At 39.0% G+C, this 23,408-nt stretch overlaps 1 protein-coding gene across 1 annotated transcript in view; it reads right to left on the bottom strand.

Annotated features, from left to right (window-relative positions):
• Positions 1–23,408, bottom strand: part of LOC102697920 (NACHT, LRR and PYD domains-containing protein 3-like) — a 158,442-nt gene that overhangs the window by 6,236 nt on the left and 128,798 nt on the right. Inside the window, exon 12 of the mRNA XM_069180090.1 lies at positions 6,241–6,414. Coding sequence (XP_069036191.1) covers positions 6,241–6,414 — 174 coding nt within the window. The remainder of the gene's footprint in view (positions 1–6,240; positions 6,415–23,408) is intronic.

Genomic DNA, 23,408 nt, shown 5'->3' with positions numbered 1-23,408 from the left:
AGAGACCTCTGGGTCCCTGGCTCACAGACTCTCAGGCCCTGAGTCTCCAGCTCACTGACTCCACTGGCCTTTCTGTCTGATGTCCTCCGAGATCATAATGTAGGTCCCTCACCGAGCAAGCCCTTCTGTCGCAGATTTCTGGACTCACTGAGCCTCACCTCTCACATGCCCTCTGGCTGGTCCCTTTCAGGGAGATGGCACCCTCTGCTCCGAGTCACCACAAGCAGCTTCCTGCTCTTTCCCTGATCTGGAGCCTCCTGCTCCCACATGACACTCACTGGTCCCCTCACGGCCAGTCAGCGCTCCGACTTCCAGGTCACCTCCAGCCTCTGACATCCTCACTTGAAGCCACCAGACTAAGTCTCACACACACAGTCTCCAGAGACTCACTCCCGCACTCAGACCTCTCACATTAACAACCCCGAGTCTCTCTTCATCACATCCCACTCGTGCTGAGACTCAACACACTTTCCGTTTTTAAAAAACAAATACACATCCTCCCTGGCTCCTCACACTGATGCCACTCTGTGTATATGCTGCACAGGTCTGGCTTGTCAGTGTCACTGACAGTAGCTCACTGATAATAATAATGGACATTTTCATAATTTTATTTTAATTTTATTTTTTATTTTGAAAGGCTAAGAAAACCTTGTCAGTTCAGTAACATCACCAATTGTGCTGATGGAAATACAAATCAAGGCTACTAAGTTTACAGAAAAAGTGAGAGAGGTGTGTGACAGCTGTGGTGTATGAAATGAGGGTGTGTGCTATGCCTACTTATTGTTCATACATTTCAGGCACCTCAAACCTCTCAAAAAGGCCACATATTGTAAGAAATTGTGGACTACAAAGAAAAAAAAAGTGGATTGCAAACACTGATCTTTAAGAAATTTATAACTGAGCTGCCAGAAGATAACATCTCTTTTACTATTTGCTTATAAAACTATGACTGTGTGTCTATTACTACCCAAAAGTATCTGTATAATTTTAGATTTTGAAAAGGTTTTGAGACCCTTGGACCTGGCTTTATAAAACCTTCATGCAGAATGTGCTGTCTTTGTTCCCCCAGTTTCAGTAGAAGACACTGGAGTAGCACTGGAAAAGCACTGGAAAAAAATCTGGGTATTTTCATGAGCTACAACTTTAGAAAATTGACTTTTAAAGAATGACAATTAAACCTCATTGTTTTGTACCCAATTACAGTTTGGCGCCTAGTGGAAAGACATATTAAAATCAGACTACATGGGGCTCACACTGTCCAGTTTTTCATCAAGACTTGTATTTTATCTGATGGATGCCTGTTTCTTTTTCTTCAATTGTTGAATAAGGGAAATAACATTTGCATATGCCACTGTTAGGGATAATATACAAAATTTTTCATTCTTTGTTACTCCCTTCTGCTGTATGTTTTTATGGGGTTACCTGGGACATGGAGCCAGGTATTATGTAAGATAATAGATGCAGGAGACACAGCTTAGTGAATAGTGTCCTAATATTACTCTTTGTTACTTAGATCCCGATATAAATCCTTAAGGATCTATAACAGCTGGAAATTGATGTGTCTCTCATGGATACACTTCTCATTGGACACTATTTGGAATGATACGGGGAAGGTGAGACACAGTGGGATGAAGAAGACTGTAGAAAGATGTGTCTGAATATAGAGCACTGAGTGGAACTTTTCATTCTATTTAATTCCCACTTGCTCCTAATCAAAATCATGACCCCACCTGCCCACACCTCATTCAGAGGTCCCGAGCTCTCAGACAGGGTTTTAACTCTTGGTATCAAAGTAGTATAGCAAAATTCTGCAAATTTCAGTTCAAAATCATGAACTAAGTGCAAGTACTGCATGGTTGCCATGTTGGTGAAGGAAGACGAGAATCTGCTGGTCTCACCCCTGGCGAGAGCAAGAGTTTGCGAGGATTGTGATATAAAATTGGCCCTTCCTGCTCACTAGTCGATGTAAGCGAACAAGAAGCCAAAACTTGAAAATGAATATGAGTGTGTTTTAGTTGGTTGGCAGATTGTTCTTTTTTTCAATACTGTATGGCCTGCTTGCTGTGAAGATTAAAGATCTCTCCAAGCCCATTGTTTCTCATTTCACCTCTGATGGCCACGACCCCTCTAATCTCTCCGTCTGTGTACTCAAAGATGGTTTTCCGAACTCATACATCAGAAAGACTACTGAAACCAAAATGATTCTGCAGATAGGATCACACCTTCTCCCTTCTCTTAACGACAGACTACTGTTCTTTTAAATTTTCTCCATTCATTGGAAGTTTCATTTCACACCTCTCTACATCTATTCTGACTTCACACCTCTTGATTGGCCTCTCTTTTTGTCCCCTGCTCCCGCCTCTCACTCCTCCTCCCTCCCAGCCTTTGTTCTCCCGCTACATTACCTTTGCCTACTGCCCTGTCTCTCTGACACCTGAAGAAGGCTCCATGGCCGAAACGTTGTGTTCTCTTTCTTCTTTTTGTCAGCATGGAATAAACCTATTACTGTGACTATATATTATGTCCTTGGAAAGATTGGAAATGCTGACATAACACTGATGAAAGTGTACATACTGTATACACGCACACTACACTACAGACAGTATATGTACGTGGTGTAAGTGTATATGAAGAAGGACACATCTTAATGTGCAAAGTTATTGGCAGGTGATGTTACAGGAATACCTATAATTATTTGAAGAGGATTCGATCTAATAGACTCTTAGACTTATGGAGAACAGTAAACCCTAATGTTGAAGACTTTTCATGTTATTCTACATCATGTGGAAAGCTTTCTAGCAGGATGTGACACAACTGAGGCTCCAGCATCTGCTGCACACTAAAACATAAATTAATTTTAATCATAATTAATCAGGTTATTTTTTACAATTTACAAGTCACCTCCAATATCTTCTAAAACAAACCTTGAGACTGGAACAGAGAAAAAGTTTTCTTTCACCGTAGTACAGCATTTTTACTACAGATGCCGTTATCAAAAACCGATAATAACAATGATCTCACACACCAAAATGCAACTTAAAATCAAAAGCTGATGAAAACATATAAAATTAGACAATAATAAATAAGAATTGCTTACACTTATATCACTTTTCTGGACACTCCACTTAAAGCTCTTTACAGATAATGGGGATCCCCTTCACCACCACCTATATACACCTCCATCTGGATGATGCACCAATACGCTCACAACACACCAGCTCTCAGTGAGGAGGAGAACAGGGTGATGAAGCCAATTCATAGATGGGGAGTATTAGGAGGCTATGATAGGTAAAGTCCAATGGGAAATTTGGCCAAGATGCCAGGGTAATAACCCTACTCTTTTCGAGAAACACCCTGGTATTTTAATGACCACAGACAGACCTTGGTTTTACATCTCATTCAAAGGATAGAGCCTGTTTATAGTATAGTCTCCCCGTCACTATACTGGGGCATTAGAATACATACGGATTGTGGGGTGAGCGCACCCTACTGGCCCCACTAACACCACTTCCAACAGCAACCTTAGTTTTTTCCAGGAGGTCTCCCATCCAGGTACTGGTCAGGCTCACACCCGCTGAGCTTCAGTGAGCTGCCAGTTGTGATTTGCAGGGTTATATGGCTGCTGGCAAATTCACTAGCATAATCACAGCCATAGATGTCATGTGCACTGAGAAACAGGTTACACGCCTGCTAAACCACTGGGTCAATGGTTATATAGTAATATAGCAATAACTATTATAGCTTTTCATATTTTTGAATAATAATTCTGGATATGTGACCATTATCATTCCAGGTCCTGTATTCACAAAAATTAAGTAACTTTACTTATATTTTCAAATTCGTCTTGATGTTTTATCCAAGCTAGTACACATATGGTAACATCTACAAGCATTTTCAGCTGTCTGACAAGGCTAAAACTTGAAAATGTGATCTTTTGAAAACCACAATTTTTTTTTTCATCCTGCATATTTCTACCTGGTGAGAGGACACAGTAAGACATATAGTATATGAAATCTAAGACTTCTACCGTATAATTACATTTTGTAATTGCAGAGTTATTATAAACTGTTTGAGAGGACATCATTCCAGGTGGAAATTGACTATTTGGCTAAATTGTATCTAAATTGTATCTTAAAACACAAAAACCAAAATGAAAAAAACGTGGATCCAGAAAAAGCATTTGACAGGGTATTACAACCTTTTGTATTTAAATCTTGAAGGTTTTCACAATGTTTTTTTTTATATATACAACCAAAAACACAAGAACAGGCTAATAGTATTCTGTCAGAGAGCTTAAATTCATACAGGGGAACAAGATGAGGAGATGCTTGTCACCACTGATTTATTCTATCAGAGCATAATACAACACAAGGATATAGAGGGAGGTGATATAGCAGGAGGAACACACAATCAGGCTCTTTATAAAAATGAGATGTTATTATATACAGCCGAAATTCAACAACTTTTCCTGTCACAGATGTAATCACAGACTACACACTTGTCAGAATAGGGATTAATTCTGAAGCAATGTTAGTGGGGAATCTATATCCCTGGAGGTCAAAAACAAATGTAATTTCCAATAGGATTGGGATAAGATAAGATGTTAAGCACTTTCAATACCCAGAAACCTAGAGAACACATTAAAATGTAAGGTGCTAGAAAATCAGCTCAAGCAAGACTTCAATAGATGGAAACTGCTGCCTGTCTCATTCTTGAGAAGGATGAAGACAGCAAGAATGAAGGTACTTCCAGGATTTCTGTCTTGTTCCAGACCTTCCTTATGCATCTCAATGACCATTACTAAAACATTTATTTTATGTGGTTTAAAGTCAGGGTCCCATGCTATTGTGACCATTGCAGTTCCGTACGGGCTCGTGCCCTCTGCCGCTCCACCCCACCAGTTCGTCCTGCAACACTTGGGGCACAAAGCCGGGTCTCCGGCGTTACGCAACAGGGAACCAGCCACATGAGCTAAAGGAGACCTCCCTCAGCCCAGGTGGCTGAGGTCCCTGCTACGCGCAGTGAGGGTGATGACGTTACCACGTCCGAACTAGCTCCGCTACACTATTTCTATAAACCCATCAAAATTACTATTTCTTTCTTTTTTTCAGAATACAACTTATTTTCTATGTGATTACTGTATTTAAATTGCAGAATTTATTTTCAGAATGCATTGCTTTGTTCTGCTGGAAGCAAGCAGGGCAGGCAGGCAAAAGTGAAACTAGAGATGCAATCGAAAAGGCAGGGGTTGAGCTGAGAGGAACTGATTAAAGCACAATGGAGAGTCTGAAGGAGAGTCTTTAACATGCAGGGTTCAAAGCACAGGAATCAGTCCAAGATGTGGTCAAACAGGCAAATCAAAGTACAGAGACAGAGGAGAAAACACTGGGGAAATTCAAAGCTGAGAAGAAATAAATGAGACTCTAAAATAAGAGATTAAAAAATTGATAAATTTTGCATACCTAACTTATTTCCATAGCTACATCCTTTCAAATGTGTATGTGAGGTTGGCACTTCCACAGCAATCGAAGAATCTAATACCATTCAAATCTGCATAAATCCAGCAATCCCCATTCATGGAGAGAATATGAGTAAAAAGTTCATATTAAATATTGAAAGAAACACCAATTACAAACAAAATATTATAAATTTGGAATCACAAATTGTTGGACGAATTGCAAGTAAAACCTGGCATATTATAAACACCTTTTGGTATGAAAATAAATTGGTGAAAAAGTATTGAAGAAATATAAAAAAATCCACATTAGGAGTCCTTTTATTTCTTGGTCAAACACCAGATGAACTGCCTTCAGAGAAAGGAAGATACTTTTTTAGAACTGTCAGAACTGCAGCCATAAAATAAATCACTAGAAACTGGTTAAAGCTGGAAAGACCTTGTGTTCAAATGAAGAAGGACTCTGTGAATGAAATCTCATGAAGAATATTACTCACAGAATTATAAATCAACAACATACTGTATACACATGTAAAAAAGATGGGCGAAATGGAAAAGATTGCATGTCGAGTCTCTCAGTAATGAGATATTAACAAAGAAGCCACAAACAAGAACTTGTATAAAATTGCACAGCAGTTTTTTGTCTTTCTAGATGCCCCCCTTCTTTTTTGTTCCTTACTTCCTATGTATTTCTTTTCTAATGCATGGGAAAAACGGAATGTTGTGTGTCTCAGGATACCTAAATAAAACAATAAAAAACTAAGAAATCACCAGTGTTCACTGACCTCAGTGTTGTTAATTTACAGTTGGGATCCCTCAGAGCTGCAGACAACAGTTTCACTCCTGAATCCCCCAGGTTATTATGATCCAGATCCAGCTCTCTCAGACTGGAGTGTTGAGACTGAAGAGCAGAGGCCAGATCTTCACAGCATCTCTCTGTTAGTTCACAGCTCCACATCCTGCAGACAAAAAGACAGGAGCACAGCTGAACATCTGCACAGCTCATCCACATCTTTCTGTTTAAGTCTTCACTACAACACCCAGCTCAGCAGTAATATACAATATCATGTCATTATCTTCTCAGAGTGTCCATGGGGAAGGATGATGAAGATAACTGCTGCTTCAAAATTTGGGGTCCAGAAGGAAGAAGAAAGTGTCAGGAAGGGAGACAGTGGGATACAGGGAGACACACAGAGTTACAATGAAAAGGAAAACAGAAAGAAAGACTTTGACTTTTAACCATAATAAAAATTGCTTCACAAATATTAGTATATTTTATTAATATGTTATCTTCTTATAGTTATTTTAATTAGTTATAGGGTTGTTGCTGTTTTCTTCAAATTAATCTCAATGTAAATTACCAACACTGGAGTAAGTGAACTGGAGATCTTATTATTGTTGATTGTAGATATGTTGAGAAAAACAACATTCCCATTTGAAGAAAAAAACAACAACCAGCTTTTTAAGTATAACAACACATAAAATAAAAATAATAAACGATAATAATGTGAAGCAATAAACAGCATACAGTACACAAACACAACCCCTATATATCAAATCCCACTAAAAAGAAAAAAAAACTATAATGAAACTAAACAAACCCCATTCTTCCCAAAAATATACAACACTGCATACTTTTTACACGTGACTACACATACTCCCACATGTAACATAGTCAAAACACACCGAGACCTTCAAACAAGAATCTCTACAATTTAACTGGAGGCACCATGGGCGACTGATTTTTTATTAAGAAAAAAAACAATGAATTGAATAACTTAGGAATTACATGACTTTTAAAAGCTATTAAAAACGGGTTTAGTTAAAAAACACTTTTTATGCGCATTAAAACGGATGATTTTTCTTCCTCGTGAACAGCTTGGAAACTTACGCTGTAAATTACTTTTTAATCAAACGTTTAAAGCACTTGAATTTCATAAACACAAAGAAAAAAAATATATTCTACTATTTTCCTATGGTATGAAGCAGATCAGTAGGTCTTTTTTCCCCCAATCAGAGGCTGGGAAAATAGCTCCCCGCCCACTGCTCTGTGTCAGAGAAGCGGCAGCACTGAGAGAGGGAGGAGGCGTGGAGCTCTGTAATACAGAATGAGCCATCTGCAGCCTGGAACGCTTAAGGCACAGATCACGTCTACCTTTATAACTTAGGTTTTCAAATTAAGCAACGTAAATCATTTCCTTTGACTTTTAAGTCCTTTCATTATCAGTAAGGAGAACTACTTTCTCACCAATTATATTTATTTTTTAAACCATTGTTAAACAAAGCCAGATCTTATTGTACTTCCTAATGACATGACATGTGGAAAGATGATACATTTTAATCACCTTTAGGTTTTTATAAATTTTAGCAAAGTGTCATCAAAACAAATACCACAAAACTATTCTCGATTGTATTTCTGAATGTAACGTCAAACTTTCTGGGGTATAGTATGTGTGGAGTTTGCATGTTCTCTCTGGGTTCATGTGGGTTTTCTCCAAGTACTCTACAGGTACCTACATACTGGTAGGGTTAATTGGCTTATTCAAATACTGGCCCTGGTGTGAGTGTGTGTGTATCTGTTTGTCTACCCTGTGATGTACAGTATTCTGTGTATTCTGGGTGTATTCAGCCTTGGGCCGTTGCTTGCTGGGATAGGCTTCAGGTCCCCTGTACTGGATAAAGAGATTAGAATTATATATATAGATAGATTATAAAAATTATTTTATAGTGCTGGTTTAACAAAACAGCTTTTCCATTCTGGCACATCAGTATCCATAACTAGTCTGTAAACAAATTGCTTCTAAATATAAATATCTTCAGATGCTGGCTCTGGATCAGCATCAGCTATGTTTGCCCATTCCTTCAATTTATGTGCATCCTACACACAGTTGAACGCTAGCAATTTCACAAAATCTAAAATACAATCCTCATTTCAGTATCTATGTAAACATACAGTCTGTTAACTTTATCATCTTCCTCTGCAGTCTGTAACATCTCCTGTCCATTTGTCAAAAGTATGCCTTTCCCTCTAAGGAAGTGTCCTTGTTATCAGTGTATTCCTCAACTTTCCCCAAATTATCTTTTTCCTACCTACATCTCTAGTCTTAACATGCTCCATGAGAACTTACTTCTAACCTGTGCCTTTTCATCTACCACATGGTCACAAACAATCTTTGTCTAATTTTACTGTACCTCCCATTTTTTTGCAGCCTGCAGATAACACTTTCAGTTATTCTAGATGAAACCTTTTCTCCTACTTTGAGAAACTGAAAATCCCATTGTAATATCCCTGTCTCAACTCCTCTTCATTCTTCATTTCAACTATACTGTTACTACAGGAAGTTTCAGGTCAACATTTCAGCTTCTGTGTTGTTCATTTATTTCTTCCTCACTGTTCAAAGCTCCTCTTACTTTCTTAACTCTACCGCTAGTAGATCTTTTGTCCATACATCCTCCCTTGCTTCTTTTTCAACCTTTCCATCCTTCTCCTTCAGTGTCTGCAACCTGGCATCTCTTATTCTAGCCATACCTTGAATATCCATATACTTTGCATTCATTTCTAATATACATCTGTATTCTGTTATTTTACATATGTTGGTTTTTTTTGCAAGAGCTCTTAAGACACGCTGTTATTAGCCTGCAAATAACTCATAATGCTTTGCACCCTGCAATAGCTCAGCCTAACTTAAATCCTCAAAAACTGCTTGTATTAATGCGTTTAAATCACAAACATCATATGTAAATACCGGCCATGTAGCATTAAAAAAAGCTGCATTGTGGAACGTCATACTGATTTAGTTTATTTAAAGGGAACTAGAGAAACCAGAAGGGCTTCTTTTTCTAGAATTGATGACTGCACATCCTGTTCACTAGGGTAATTAAATCCACACCAAGCAATCTCCAATATGTTCAGAATTTGAGAGCCAGAAACCTGATCGGGTTGCATTATGCCTATCGTCAAGTCCTTGCACTGAGTTCCTATCAGGTTTTGAGTAAACTTCAACATCCTCATCCTCATTCAGTACCTGTCTGGCTTATTATCTGTCTACTCCTCACCTTGCAATCTTCATTCATCTGACTGGTCTTCTAGCTGTCCTCAAGAACATCTACATTCTGTGTGTGACAGGGCCTTCTCTAGCTAGGCCCCAGGGCTCTGGATTTGTATCCCCAGTGATATTAGAGTCACTTAACCTGAGTGCATTGAAATCTAACCTCAAAACCTTTCTTTTTAGAAAGGCTGTTTTTTAGTGTCTGTATCTGCTTCATTTTCTAACTTCGGTAGCACTTCTAACTGCTTGTCTTTCTTATATGTATTTACATTGTAATTTGTGGTCCTTATAACTCTTTTTACACCTGCTACAGATGCAGCCATTCAAAGTGTGCGGTACAGACACGTACCGGAGGTAATTGGCTACGGCGTCGCGCATCGTGACGCAAGATGACGCGGAGTACCGCGGTACGTGATTGGTTGACCGACAGGGGCAGTCGTGGTCCGTTGGTCTGTCGTAGAAAGATTTACAGTAAACGTCTTTACTGTGCCCGTTGTAGTATTGAATATTCATATGGAATTTTACCACTGAAAGGAAATCTTAGTAGCTGAGCATAAAAAGAATAGGAGCATACTGCAACGCGTGTGAAGGCCATAAACAATATTAATTTTGGAACATAAACATACAGTATATGGCTGGTCTCGGTACTTTAAAGAAAACATACACGAAACATGGTTTCATTATGACCAGTATCGGTCTTGAGATATTTTTAACTTGATTTACAGTATTTGAGAGGTATGTCTTGACACTGATACTACATAAATACTGCTCACGTATATGTTTCTAGGTTTATATTATGCATTTCATATGGTCAAATTACTTTTGAGCAACTGATAAGAAGCGTTTTAGTTTTCGTTTTGTTTTAATGCAGTGCAGTGGATTGATTAGAGATATCAAGTACATACAAGTCATTTTTTAAATGTTGTAGTTTGTCTTGTAAAAATGTTACGAGTACATCATCTGTCAACAATTACACAGGTTCTGTTTCCATATTGCGGATTTTGGTTACGTAATATTAATTTCTAATTTCACGTTGTGAATATATGATTTTGGCAAACAGAGCCGCAAAGAAGTACATTATGGGTTGTTGTTTTTTTTTGCAGTTTTATCTAGAACAAGCGATGCTTAAACCTTTGTCTGATTCTTGTGAAACTATCCACACGACAGTTACAGTACCTAGGAGTTGACTTCAGTGATGTCACTGATGGGATGTTTCTAAAAATCCATCCACTGTAAAACGTCTTCTCCACTTGTCCTGCATATGTATTTGCTAATGAAGCTGTGTGTTCTGAGCCTGGTTCTCTACATTTCTGTATTAACCAGCTTAGAGGGCTAAAGACAGCTTGTGTTTAAATTGAGTGTAAAGTCATGGTCAGCATTTATTATTGTACTGTGGTGTAAACTTCTTCTGTGCCTAATTACATTATTTTATAGCTTTATCAAATCTGTACATTGTCTGTCGATAATGTTTCTGTAGTGCTTTTTCAGCCCTTAGCATGTGACTGTGTTGGTGGTGCTTTGGGTTAGGTTCCTGACTTCCATGTCACATGGTCTGTGATCGAATCCCATGGAACTATGACTCTGTTTTTTAACAAACATTTCTTTGAGAAAATGAAACGTTTCCCTTGGTCAGAGATTAAATAAAACCTCACTCGCACCAAAAAATTTATATTTCTAAATATCACAACATGATCGAATTTAAGTCTTTTTAATAACAATGAATAGTCACCTATGCGTTACAAAATAAACATTTATATTGATTTGAATCGCGTTTTGATTTAAATCGTAAACGCGTGTTTAAATATATGTGTTTAAAGGCGATATACTGTATAAAAGCGCTGATTCTTATGGAATGTGTTCCGCCGGGGATTCAAAACATTTTTTTTTTAATCGCTTATCTGAGGAAAATTGCAGTTCTTGCACATCATTATACAGTATCTCAGTTTGTATTTCTATAAAAAAAAATCGTTTGCCCAGCCACCATTGTTGTTATTGTTTTTATCCTGTAAAGTGCTTTGAGGAGCACAGCTTTCTCACCACTTGGATTACTTTTTGACACCATCCTTACACAAAGCAGAAACTGATTGTATTTTTCTGAACCAGAGAAAATCTGATTATGTTTCTCTATAACAATAATAAAAAACTTTATTTTACATATCACCTTTAAAAGTGGCATCTCAGAACAATACAGTAAATGTAAACCACAGATTACAAAGTAAATACCCAGACAAATGCAAACGCGTTTTTAATAAAATGCTTTCATTCATTCAACAGAGAGAGAGCGTAAAACCTGGGTGTAACAGCTGTTCCTTTTTCTGATCACTCGCTCTCTGGATAAACGTCTCGCCTGTCCAGTTCTTTGTTTTCCTAATTTGACGATTATGCCTGCTGCGATCCACTCCTACCCTCACAATAATGTTTTTTTATTGTTGTTATAGAGAAACATCTATATTCTATAGATTTTCCCCGGTTCAAAAAAAAAAATCTAAAGTATTCTAGTTAAGGAAAATAAATTTAAAAGGGGAGAAAGCTATGCTGAAAGTTTATTAAGATACTTAGAAGACAAAGATATCAATTTATTTTAGTCAAAATTTTTTATATCACCTTTAAAAGTGGAATCTCAAAGCAAAGTAAATACCCAACACTGATTGTACCCATCTGTCATGCTAATAAAACACCTTGAATTGAATTGAATTGAGGGAGAGAGGGGGGGAGGGCGAGCGAGATAACCAGGACGCAAGGCAAATAAGATACACTCCACAGGCATTCACAACAGCAACATATTGTAACGCAACGGGGGCTCAGGCGGGCGCCCTTGCCGCATCTGGTCGGCCCCATCCCGACTGGAGGCTTGAACCCGGGACTTCCGCGTCTCTCTGCAGTGATCTAGCCCCGTGAGCTAAAGAGAGATCTCTCCACAGCCCAGTAGCTGTGGTCCTTCTATCACAGGGAAGGGCGGTGACGTCACCCGCTCTGGTACGCCGGCTCTTACACAGTGCCTGTCGGCCGTAAGCGTTACACTCTCCCCCGCTTATATCGCCTTCCCCGGCGAAGGGCTATCCCACCCCGCTTCTGACACCAATGTAATGCAACGGGGGCTCAGGCGGGCGCCCTTGCCGCATCTGGTCAGCCCCATCCCGACTGGAGGCTCGAACCCGGGACTTCTGTGTCTCTCTGCAGCGACCTAGCCCCGTGAGCTAAAGAGAGATCTCTCCACAGCCCAGTAGCTGTGGTCCTGCTATCACAGGGAAGGGCGCTGACGTCACCCGCTCTGGTACGCCGGCTCTTACACAGTGCCTGTCGGCCGTAAGCGTTACAATATGAAACGTTTGCACGTATAGTTAAGTTATTACTTGGTTTTCAAAGTGCAATGAAATACAATATTGTTGTTGTTGCTGTTTTTGTTGTTTTTATCCAGTAAAGCGTTTTGAGAAGCCACCTTTAAAGGCGATATATACTGTAAAAGTGCTGATTCTTATGGAATGTGTTCCGCCGGGGATTCAAATTTTTTTTATTTTTTTTTAATCGTGTATCTAAGGAAATCTCAGTATAACTTTGTTCATGAACAAACAGTGGCATGTTACATTATTATTAGTTTTTTTGTTAACAAGGCTCGCCAGCTAATGTGAATCGAAACCTGTCTTTCTAGCTTTTAAAGTCGTGCGATGTGTAAGCCACAATTCAAATAGAGAAAAAAGAGCTGACTGACAAGATTTAAGATGTGGCTGTCAATGTTGGATTAAAAAAAACACATTGCCCGACGTTTGTTGGATTGCTTGAAAAATAACTTTATTTCGAGAGACTGGATAAGTAATTCAAGTGTTTTTTTTAACTTCCTGAAAAACAACAGTAATTTAACTATATGTGCAAACGTTTTATGATATGTCGCTGTTGTGAATGTCTGTGGACATGTGCTGGCTGGACAGGAGGCTCTACTGTACACAGAGAGGGGCGGGAGGAGGGGACAAGCCGATACATACTCTTAGAGTTTGATTAATAGGGAATATAATACAAAAATATAGTACTAAAAATAAGATACGCTCTACAGACATTCACAACGGTGACTGTCAGAAGATAGGACACAGCGGCTCAGGCACCCGCTGAATGGAAAAGGGGCACTTTAATGTTCTGTATGGCTAATACTAAAGCCAATACTAATATTCAATACTTTAATATTCTTTTCTGTATGTTTAACAATAGTGGGTACTGGCCTAATTCGTCCCTGCTCCCGTTGTTAGGTGTTAATGTGTTGTTAAGTGTGAATTTGTACCTGTTTCCCTGAGGCCTGGCTTTTTTTCTGGAAAACCATAACTCTGGTCTTGTCCAGATTGACTGTCGGCGCCCAGGTCTGACAGTGCTGCTCCAGCAGTGCCAGGTACTGGCGCAGCCTCTGTTCTGTGGGCGACAGCGGGACCAGGTCGTCTGCAAAGAGCAGGAACTCGATTTCCATAATTAATGCAGATCAGTAAATCAAGGGACAAAACAACTATTCGGATCCTCAATGGGCTTTGACGTGCTAATGCGTTGGTTTAACAGTCCTGGTGTGGCAAGCCTCTTATGTTTAACCTTTAACTGTTTTTCCATCTACTGTATTGCTTTGAGATGCCACTTTTAAAGGTGATATGTAAAATAAAGTTTTTTATTATTGTTATAGAGAAACATGATCAGATTTTCCCTGGTTCAGAAAAAAAGATCTAAAGTGCTACACCTAACTTTCTTAATTTGATGTATTTAAAGCAGTGAACTACTGGAGGTGTAACATAACATTCAGAAATACAATCAAGAATAGTTTTGTGGTGTATGTTTAGATATAAACGTTCCTAAAACGTATAACGTAACAAAATTAAAGACGATTAAAATCTGTAATCTTTCCACTTGTACTGTATGTCATCGGAAAGTTTCTGCTTTGTGTAAGGATGGTATCAAAAAGTAATCTTAAGTGGTGAGAAAGCTGTGCTCAATGTATTTAAGGGACTTAAAAGTAAAAGGAGATGCTTCATATTGCTTGACTAATTTTAAAAACTAAGTTATAAATGCAGTTATAAATCCCTCGGTGCCGCGCCGGGTGTAAATATCAAAATATACATTCGTCCCGGGCAGAGGCCGAAGAGCGCCCGGCTGGGGTGCGTGGGGAAGAGCAGGACAGGAGTGAAAGACGGGGTTTAGGAAGGCGTACAGTCTGGGCAGGTATAGATTACACTTTTCTAAAACGTATTTGAAAAATAAAAACGATTACAATCAAATCCCTCCACGTTTGATCCCCAAATCCCAAGAAATATAAATCTAAACGGGTAGAAAGCTATGCTGAAAGTTTATTAAGATACTTAGAAGACAAAGATACTGTATCAATTTATGTTGCATTAGCCTGATTATGATTAAAAAACACATATAATTAAACACGCGTTTGCGATTTAAATCAAAACACGATTTAAATCAATATAAATGTTTATATTGTAACGCATACTGTCCAGCCTCCATTTCTCTATAAAATTGACTCTATTACACACACACACAATAGAAGCAGGAAGCAGAAGCAGGGACCGTTGTCAGAAAGGAAGAAGGTGACTATTCATTGTTATCAAAAATGACTTAGAATCGATCATGTTGTGATATTTTGAAATATAAAAGTCAATTGATTGTCCATAATATTGCTATTCTATTTTTTCGAAGAAATGTTTGTTAAAAGAAAAGCCCAGCACCAGCTGGATTTGAATACACAACCCATGAGTTGGTAATCAGGCACATAGACCAGTAGGCTACAAGGGAAGTCGCATGAAGAGAGAGGCGAAACAGCCCTACACAGCTCTGTCGCAGTACATGAATATAATCATATTGTTATTAAATTCTTTAGATACGCGATTCCATATTATATTAGCAGAAAAGCTTAAAACTACCACTTTTTCACACGCTATTTCACATGCTAGTTAAATACTTCGATGCTTAAAATCGTTAGGGAGAAATGGAATACCGGTGTGTATTTTTCCTTTAAAGTACCAAATTCCTGGAATCTGACTGGCTGACACCCTTCTGAAGTGGTTCCATAAAATCTGGTTTACGGAAAAGAAAGCGTTGATAAAAAAGCCTGGATTCTCATGTATCTCATACAAGTATCTTTTAATACAGTCTTTACTGTGCTCTTGAGGATCCTTGTGATATTTTGAGCTCTAGTTGAATGATAAGTGTCGCATTTTAAATCATTTTCGTAGTTAGAAATTATGAAACACCCTGTTAAAAGCAAGGGAGTTTTTATGCCCGTTGAAGTAAAACAAAATGCCTGACAAAGTATGGCTTGGACAGATTCCAAGTGCTTGTACAAATGTGCTAAAGAAATTATACTTTGAGTATACAGCTTGTCCAAAGTCATTCATTATTAATACTATTAATTAGAATAATATTATTAATACTATTAGTAATAGCTTCGGTAAAGGCTTTGATGCATAAATATTTCTGATAAAGGTAGGTTGTGTACTTTTGTCCAACTGAGCAATCTTGCTTTCAATGCAATTAGATGAGTCTGTAGATGCCATTGATTTGGCCAATTTGCTCGTTTATGTTAGATATGATTTTTAAGGCACATCCCATGAGTACTTTCTGTTCAGTAAGCTGCTACCAACAAAACTTACAGGAGAGCACATATTTTAGCTTCTGAATGAATTTATCAAAGAGAATGGCATCGACTGGAAAAATGCGTTGGAGTTTGTACAGACAGTACTAGAGTGATGACAGGCAGACACAGCGGTGTAGTTGTACGAATTAGAGAGAGAGAGTGCTCCAGATATGAAGTGGACGCACTGCAGCATCCACTGCGAGGCCTTGGCTGTCAAGAAAATGCCAGAGGATTTAAAAACTGTTAGATCTGCTGTCAAAGTTGTGAATTGTATCAAGGCTCAACCAAGGAATTCACATCTGCTTTGCTCCACTAAACAGGCTCATCCCTCTCCCTGAAATGGTAAGTCCTCAGTGCTATTTTTATTATATGTGTATGTGAGTGTGTGCACGCATGCGTGCTCATGTTGGTCACTGAAATTTTCTGTGGTTCCTATGAGAAGAAGACTTAGTAGTTAAAGTAGGTGGTAGTTGGATGCTTTGGTTTGATCGGGGGTGGTACTTGGTCCAAAATGTTTGAGAACCACTAACTTACTCTATATTCTATATAACACAAAGTAATTGCTCTCTGAAAATGCTACTTTTCTTGTTTGTTTTGGAGACCTTGATCGATACTGATTTACGATGTCAAACCCCATTTATTTTCTATTGGTACAGATGCAGCCATTCAAAGTGCGCGGCACAGACATGTACCACTGGTAATGGGCTACGCCATCGAGCGTCATACCATGGTACGTGATTGGTTGACCGATGGGCACTCGCGGTGCGTTGGTCGGTCGTAGAAAGATTTAAATGTCATTACTGTGCCCATTTTAGTATTGAATATTTATATGGAATTTTACCACTGAAGGGAAATCTTAGTAGCTGAGTATAAAAAGAATAGGAGCATAACGAGTGTGAAGGCCATAAACAATATTAATTTTGGAACATAAACATACAGTATTACAGTATATGGCTGGTCTCAGTACTTTAAAGAAAAAATACACACCAGTATTCCATTTCTCCCTAAACATTTTAAGCATCGAAGTCTTTAACTAACGTGAAATAACGTGTATAAAAAGTGGTAGTTTTAAGCTTTTCTGTGAATACGCTCGATACCGGAGCTAAAAGGCGTACTTTTAGTATTTGATTAATAGGGAATATAATATGGAATCGCGTATCTAAAGAAATTAATAACGATATAATTATATTAATGTACTACAACACAATAGTACACGCTGTACAATGTCTGTTGATACTGTTTGTGTAGGGCTGTTTCACCACTCCTCATGTGACCTTGCGGGTGGTACTGTGGTCTAGGTGCCTGACTTATAAACCACAGGTTGGGTGTTCTCCAGCTGGAACCATGACTTCTTTTTTTTTAACAAACATTTCCTTAAAAAAAATAGCAATGTTATGGACAATCAATTGACTTTTTATATTTCTAAATATCACAACATGTTCGAATTTAAGTCTTTTTTTAATAACAATGAATAGTTGTAAATTGTAAATACGACATTTACATTGGCGTTAATTTTTTCACTTGAGTGTATGGATGATAGTCAGCTGTCACTGAGAGCAGACCCCCCCTCTTAGGCTGTGCAAACAATCTTTTAGATTTTTATAGAGAAATGGAGGCTGTACAGTATCCGTTACAATATAAACATTTACTGTCAAACTTTAAATCAGCAATGGATTTAAAGACGATCTGTCAAAGCGCAATGAAACCTATCACTTGATTCTTATGGACACCTGGACCCACCAGGGATTTAAGAAAAAACATGCAATCGGATATCTAAAGAAATAACAGTATAACTATGTTCATTAACAAATAGTAGCATGTTACATTAATAGTTTGGGTGTCTCCTCTTGCCAGAAAGTGCTAAATTGCATTTTGAGTGCAGTTTTTGACTTTTTTTAAATTACAACTCATAAATAAAGCTGATACTGTTTAGACTTTTAATTATTTTAAACTGTATTACAGCAGCACAATGCACAATGCAACGTAAATCGCTACCTTTGTCTTCTGCGTAATAATGTTCACCTCTCTGTCCAGCAAATGTATTAATGGTTTTTAATTACCATACTTTTATGGTACATGACTTTGCTAAAATGTATTTAAAAATAAAAACGATTACAAACGCCAACAGAAAGAGAGAGAGAGAGAGACACACAGTTTTTCATTGTCAAAAAGTAATTGTTTTTTACTTTGTCAGCACCCAGACAAACGCAAACGTGTTTTTAATAAAATGCTTTTATTCATTCGTAATCAGAAACACATTCCCGAATACCCCCCGCCCCGCTCAACAATCGTAGGAAGAACACGAAACAGCCTGTTACAATTTTGTTCCGTCAGTATTTCCTCCCAGAATTTGTAGATCGCATTGATCAGTTCTTGCTTTGTGGTGGGTTTAGCAGTTTTCCGAACATAGTCTTTCAGCGAATGCCACACCATCTCTATCGGATTTAAATCTTGGGATTCGGCTGGAGTTTTCACCCAGTTCACTCCTTCTGCTTTAAGCCTCGCCCTTGCTGCTGTGTTTCGGATCGTTGTCTTGAAAGAGACAGTGCCTTGATCCAAAGTTCTCCCTGATATATTGGGTGGCATGCTGTTTCACCACGACTTCCTCGAAGAATTCACGGTCCATAATTCCTTTGAAAATAAGAAGTGGTCCCGGGCCTCTTCTAGATATACCCCCCCAGACGTGAACCTTCAGTGGATGTTTGGGCTTTGGCTTGTCCACATATCTCCCCTTGTAGAGTGTATCTTATTTGCCTGTCCTGACTGGTGGAGCTCATCCAGCTGTGTCTACAGACACAGGCCAGGGTATCGGCTTGTTCCCCCCTCCCACCCCTCTCTGTGTATAGTAAAGCCTCCAGTCCTAACCGATGGAGCTCATACAGCTGTGACTGTCCTTTGAAACTCATCAAAAAAGACACACTCACCAGAGCTTGCACAACTACTGTATAACTAAAAAAGACCTCTTCACTGTGTAAGAATACAACCTTTATAAATTTATGCAGGCAAATATTAGGAATGATTTTTTAATCTAACAATGTTAGATTAAAAAAAAAAACACATTGCCCGACGTTAGAAAGCATCTTGCATTACATTGCTTGAAAAATAATTTTATTTCGAGAGACTGGATAAGTAATTCAAGTGTTTTTTTTAACTTCCTGAAAAACAAGTAATAATTTAACAATATGTGGAAATGATATGTGGCTGTTGTGAATGTCTGTAGAGTGTATCTTATTTGCCTGTCTTGACTGGTGGAGCTCATCCAGCTGTGTCTGGATATCTTGGTCAAATATTTGGCTAGTGTGTATTGTCTGTTTAGGGTTCTGTAGCATTCCACATGGCTGGACAGCCTGTTCCCCCCTCCCGCCCCTCTCTGTGTACAGTAGAGCCTCCTGTCCTGACTGGTGGAGCTCATATAGCTGTGTCTGGAGAGAATCAGCTTGTGAGCACTCTGTGATTAAATTAATTCTCATTATATTATCATTCTCACTGTGCATAACAAGGAAGATTAATAAACACAGGGTTGTTTAATGACAATCTATTGTATATCTCATGGCTATATGACTCTTGTGACAATAAAAACATTCACGCTCCTCTTTAGGACATGAGGAACTAGTTTTTACTGGGGGAGACTGAGACTGGGAACTTGGAGTAGACAAAGTCTTCTCCGCATGCGCAGACATGAAAACATTCTTATGAGTGAGCACGAACTCATCTGCCAAAACAGTGGCTTGCGATAAATTAGTTACTTTTTGCTCATTCAAATACACAACAATGCGTTCAGGCAAACAGTTCTTAAATTCTTCTACAAGCATTAACTCACGCAATGAGTTAAAGTCACTCACTTTACTTGCTACAACCCAACTCTCTAGCAAATTCAACAAATGTCTGGTCTGACACTTTACAATGATTTCGGGAGCGTTGTCTATAAGCCTCAGGAACTAATTCGTAAGCCCGTAAGATAGGAGCTTTCACAGTATTGTAATTCAAACTTTCTTCTAAAGAAAGTGTAGAACAAACTTCCTGAGCTTTGCCCACTAATCTAAACTGCAAAAACAGTGACCAAACCTCCTTAGGCCAATGGAGTGATGTGGCAATTCGCTCGAATGCACCAAAGTACGAATCAACTTCCGTCTCCCTAAACAGAGGAACTAAAGCAATGTGCTTAGTTACATCAAAGGTGGTAGAGAGTGGATCTTGCAAAGGAGACACGCTAGAGGCCTCGGAGTGGGTCGGCTGCACAGCAGGAGCATTCTTTCGTGCTTCTAGCTCAAGCTGTCGGAGCTTAACCTCTTTCTCCGCCTCGATCTCCATCTTACGAATTGCAAGGCGCAAGTCAAATTCTGCCTGGCGTACTTGGGCTTTTTCCTGCGCCTCCATGTGCAAGCAGGCCAAACGAACTTTCAGGCAAGTATCGCTTTTTGACCCGGTGGAGACCGGAGAGAACGGTTCAAAGGGAGGCAAGGTGGCCTTGACCTCAGCCTCCGCTAAGTCTTCAGCCACCCCCTGCACTTCGTCCTGTTCTTCCACCACCATAGCAGGTTTAGCACCAGCCCCAGGAGAACTGGCGTCCTTGCTCGCTGATGCAATGACCTCTAACTCCACCAACCTATCCACCACAGCTCTCTTGATGTCCCTTTTAAGAGCTTGCGTCGAAACCTGAATCTGGAAGTGATCAGCAATTTGGCACAATTCATCCTTCCTACACTTGTCTAGCTGCTCAAAGGAAGGTTCCTCCACAAACTTTCGCAAATCAAAGGTAGCCATAATTACAGTACCTTGCCAAAACACAATTCACAAATCAAAATCCTGTACCAACACCAAAATTCTGCAACACAAAAAAAAAATCCTTAGGACGGGAATTTGATCTCCCGGATGAGCCCCCAATAATGTTACGACCCCAAGTGTCTAGGGGTAAAGGAGATGTAACATTTAGGATAATTCTTTTGGAAGCAGGTGGGTTTTGGTGGGGGACTAGGAAGCGTGATAAGGGTAAGGAACTAGAGTGGTGCCAAAGAAAAGAAAATAAGAAACAAAATGGAGCTGGCTAGGACAGTGAGGGAAAGCTAATCTGACTACAAAAGAAAACCCGAAACACACGGTCTTCAGCGTCTTCAACACCATAGCTAACCTGCACTGACTACCCAAAACCATACAAGACAAATGGCACTCACCCGTACTAAACTAGTGTACTAATACAAAATCAACTAAGTGTGTAAAGTGTACCCAACAACCTAAACTAACCTTATATACAAAAGTTCACACAAAAACACAAGTGAACCAGGAATACAAATAAGGGAAAACAGGAGTAATCAATAGGAACAGGGTACAAAAGAACACATAAGTTGAACATGTAACACTTGGGCAAGGTAATGACAAATCAAGGATGAACACACAAACAAACGAAAGTACAAAGAAACTAACGTAAAACCAACAAAACAACAAAGCCGAAGCTATACGAAAATACACAAACACAAAGCAAAACAAAACAATAAACGAAGCCGAAGCCATAACAAGAAGCGAAGCGATAACCAAAACCAAACGGGACCGAAGTCAAACAAAAGGCCTCTCCTTGCTGAAAACCTCCATGTTATATGCTGAATAAGATGTGTTCTGATTGGCTGAGGCTAATTAATGATGACATCATGCTGAAACAGTGGAGTGATGGTGGGCCAATGGGGAAGGGAGAACAATCAAGGGTCAGCAGTGTGGAACATAGAAAAAACACACACAGAACACACACTGGGACGTAACAACGCCCCCCCACCTCTGGGGGCCTGACTTGTCGCCATCTTTAACCATTCCGTGTTCGAGTCGCAGTAGGTAGAGACACGTACGAAAAAAAGTTCATTCCAGCTACAATACATATATATTTTTGTGGTAAGGGGGAGCATTCTGTAGCATTCCACATGGCTGGACAGCTTGTTCCTCCCTCCCGCCCCTCTCTGTGTACAGTAGAGCCTCCTGTCCTGACTGGTGGAGCTCATACAGCTGTGTCTGGAGAGAATCAGCTTGTGAGCACTCTGTGATTAAATTAATTCTCATTATATTATCATTCCCACTGTGCATAACAAGGAAGATTAATAAACACAGGGTTGTTTAATGACAATCTATTGTATATCTCATGGCTAAATAGTCAAGTCTAGCCAAAAGAGAAAACATCGACTTTATTTAAACCCAAGCGAAAGTATTAATGGTTTTTAATTACCATACTTTTATGGTACATGACTTTGCTAAAATGTGATTAAAAATAAAAATGATTGCAACTGGCACGACTGTAGCTTTTTCACAAAACCTCCTAGGGTAAAAAAATGCTTGTGTTGTACAGCTTTTCAGCTAAATATACAGTATTTAACTCTTACGCCAGAAATTGGAGCTGCTCGCCGCGCGTTGAATAGCGACTAATAAGCAGTGAAAACATTTGTCTGTCTTTCTGTGGGGAGAAGGGAATCTGATCTGATCTGCAATCGCTGGAAGACTCGCCCCCTTCTACTTTGAAAATACCTGTGAAACCGGTTTAATTTGTCACAGCCAGCACTCCCGCAGAGAGTGATGAAAACCGTGCTGCGCCCTTCTATTTGGCATTTTAGTTATGGAGGCGGAAAGACACCCCCCACCTCTGGGTGCCTGACTTGTCGCCATCTTTAACCATTCCGTGTTCGAGTCGCAGTAGGTAGAGACAGGAAAAAAAGTTCATTCCAGCTACAATACATATATATTTTTTGTGGTAAGAGGGAGCAAAACACCAGTATGTACTGCTAATAATTAGTGTACGATTTAAAATTGAAATTCTGAGCCTAAATATAAAGTTAAAATCTTGACAAACGAAGCAATGTAGGAAACGCGCACACAGAAATACACAGAAAATAAATCCGTTCTGACATCTCAAATCAGTTTCGATCAAGGTCTCCAAAACGAACAAGAAAAAGCATTTTCAGAGAGCAATTACGCTGTGTTTATGTCGAATAAGTGATTAGATTTATGAGCAATCTAATTTCTTATTCGTTTAAAACAGTGAAACAGCTGCAAAAGATCAAGGTAACGATTTATGTTGCATTGTGCAGCTGTAATACAGTTTAAAATAATTAAAAGTCTAAACAGTATCAGCTTTATTTATGGGTTTGTGTTTGTGCATGAACATAGTTACAGTATATTGTTATTTCTTATTAGATACGCGATTGCATGTTTTTTTTTTTAATTCCTGGCAGGACCAGGCGTAAGAATGAGTCCATAAGAATCAAGTAATAGGTTTCATTGCGCTTTGACAGATCGCTTTGACAGAAACCAAATTTCCCAAATT

Source organism: Lepisosteus oculatus, chromosome 18 (assembly GCF_040954835.1).
Source record: "Lepisosteus oculatus isolate fLepOcu1 chromosome 18, fLepOcu1.hap2, whole genome shotgun sequence".
NCBI lineage: Eukaryota > Metazoa > Chordata > Actinopteri > Semionotiformes > Lepisosteidae > Lepisosteus > Lepisosteus oculatus.
Note: the sequence above shows the minus strand (reverse complement) of the source record. Positions and strands in the feature narration are given on the sequence as shown.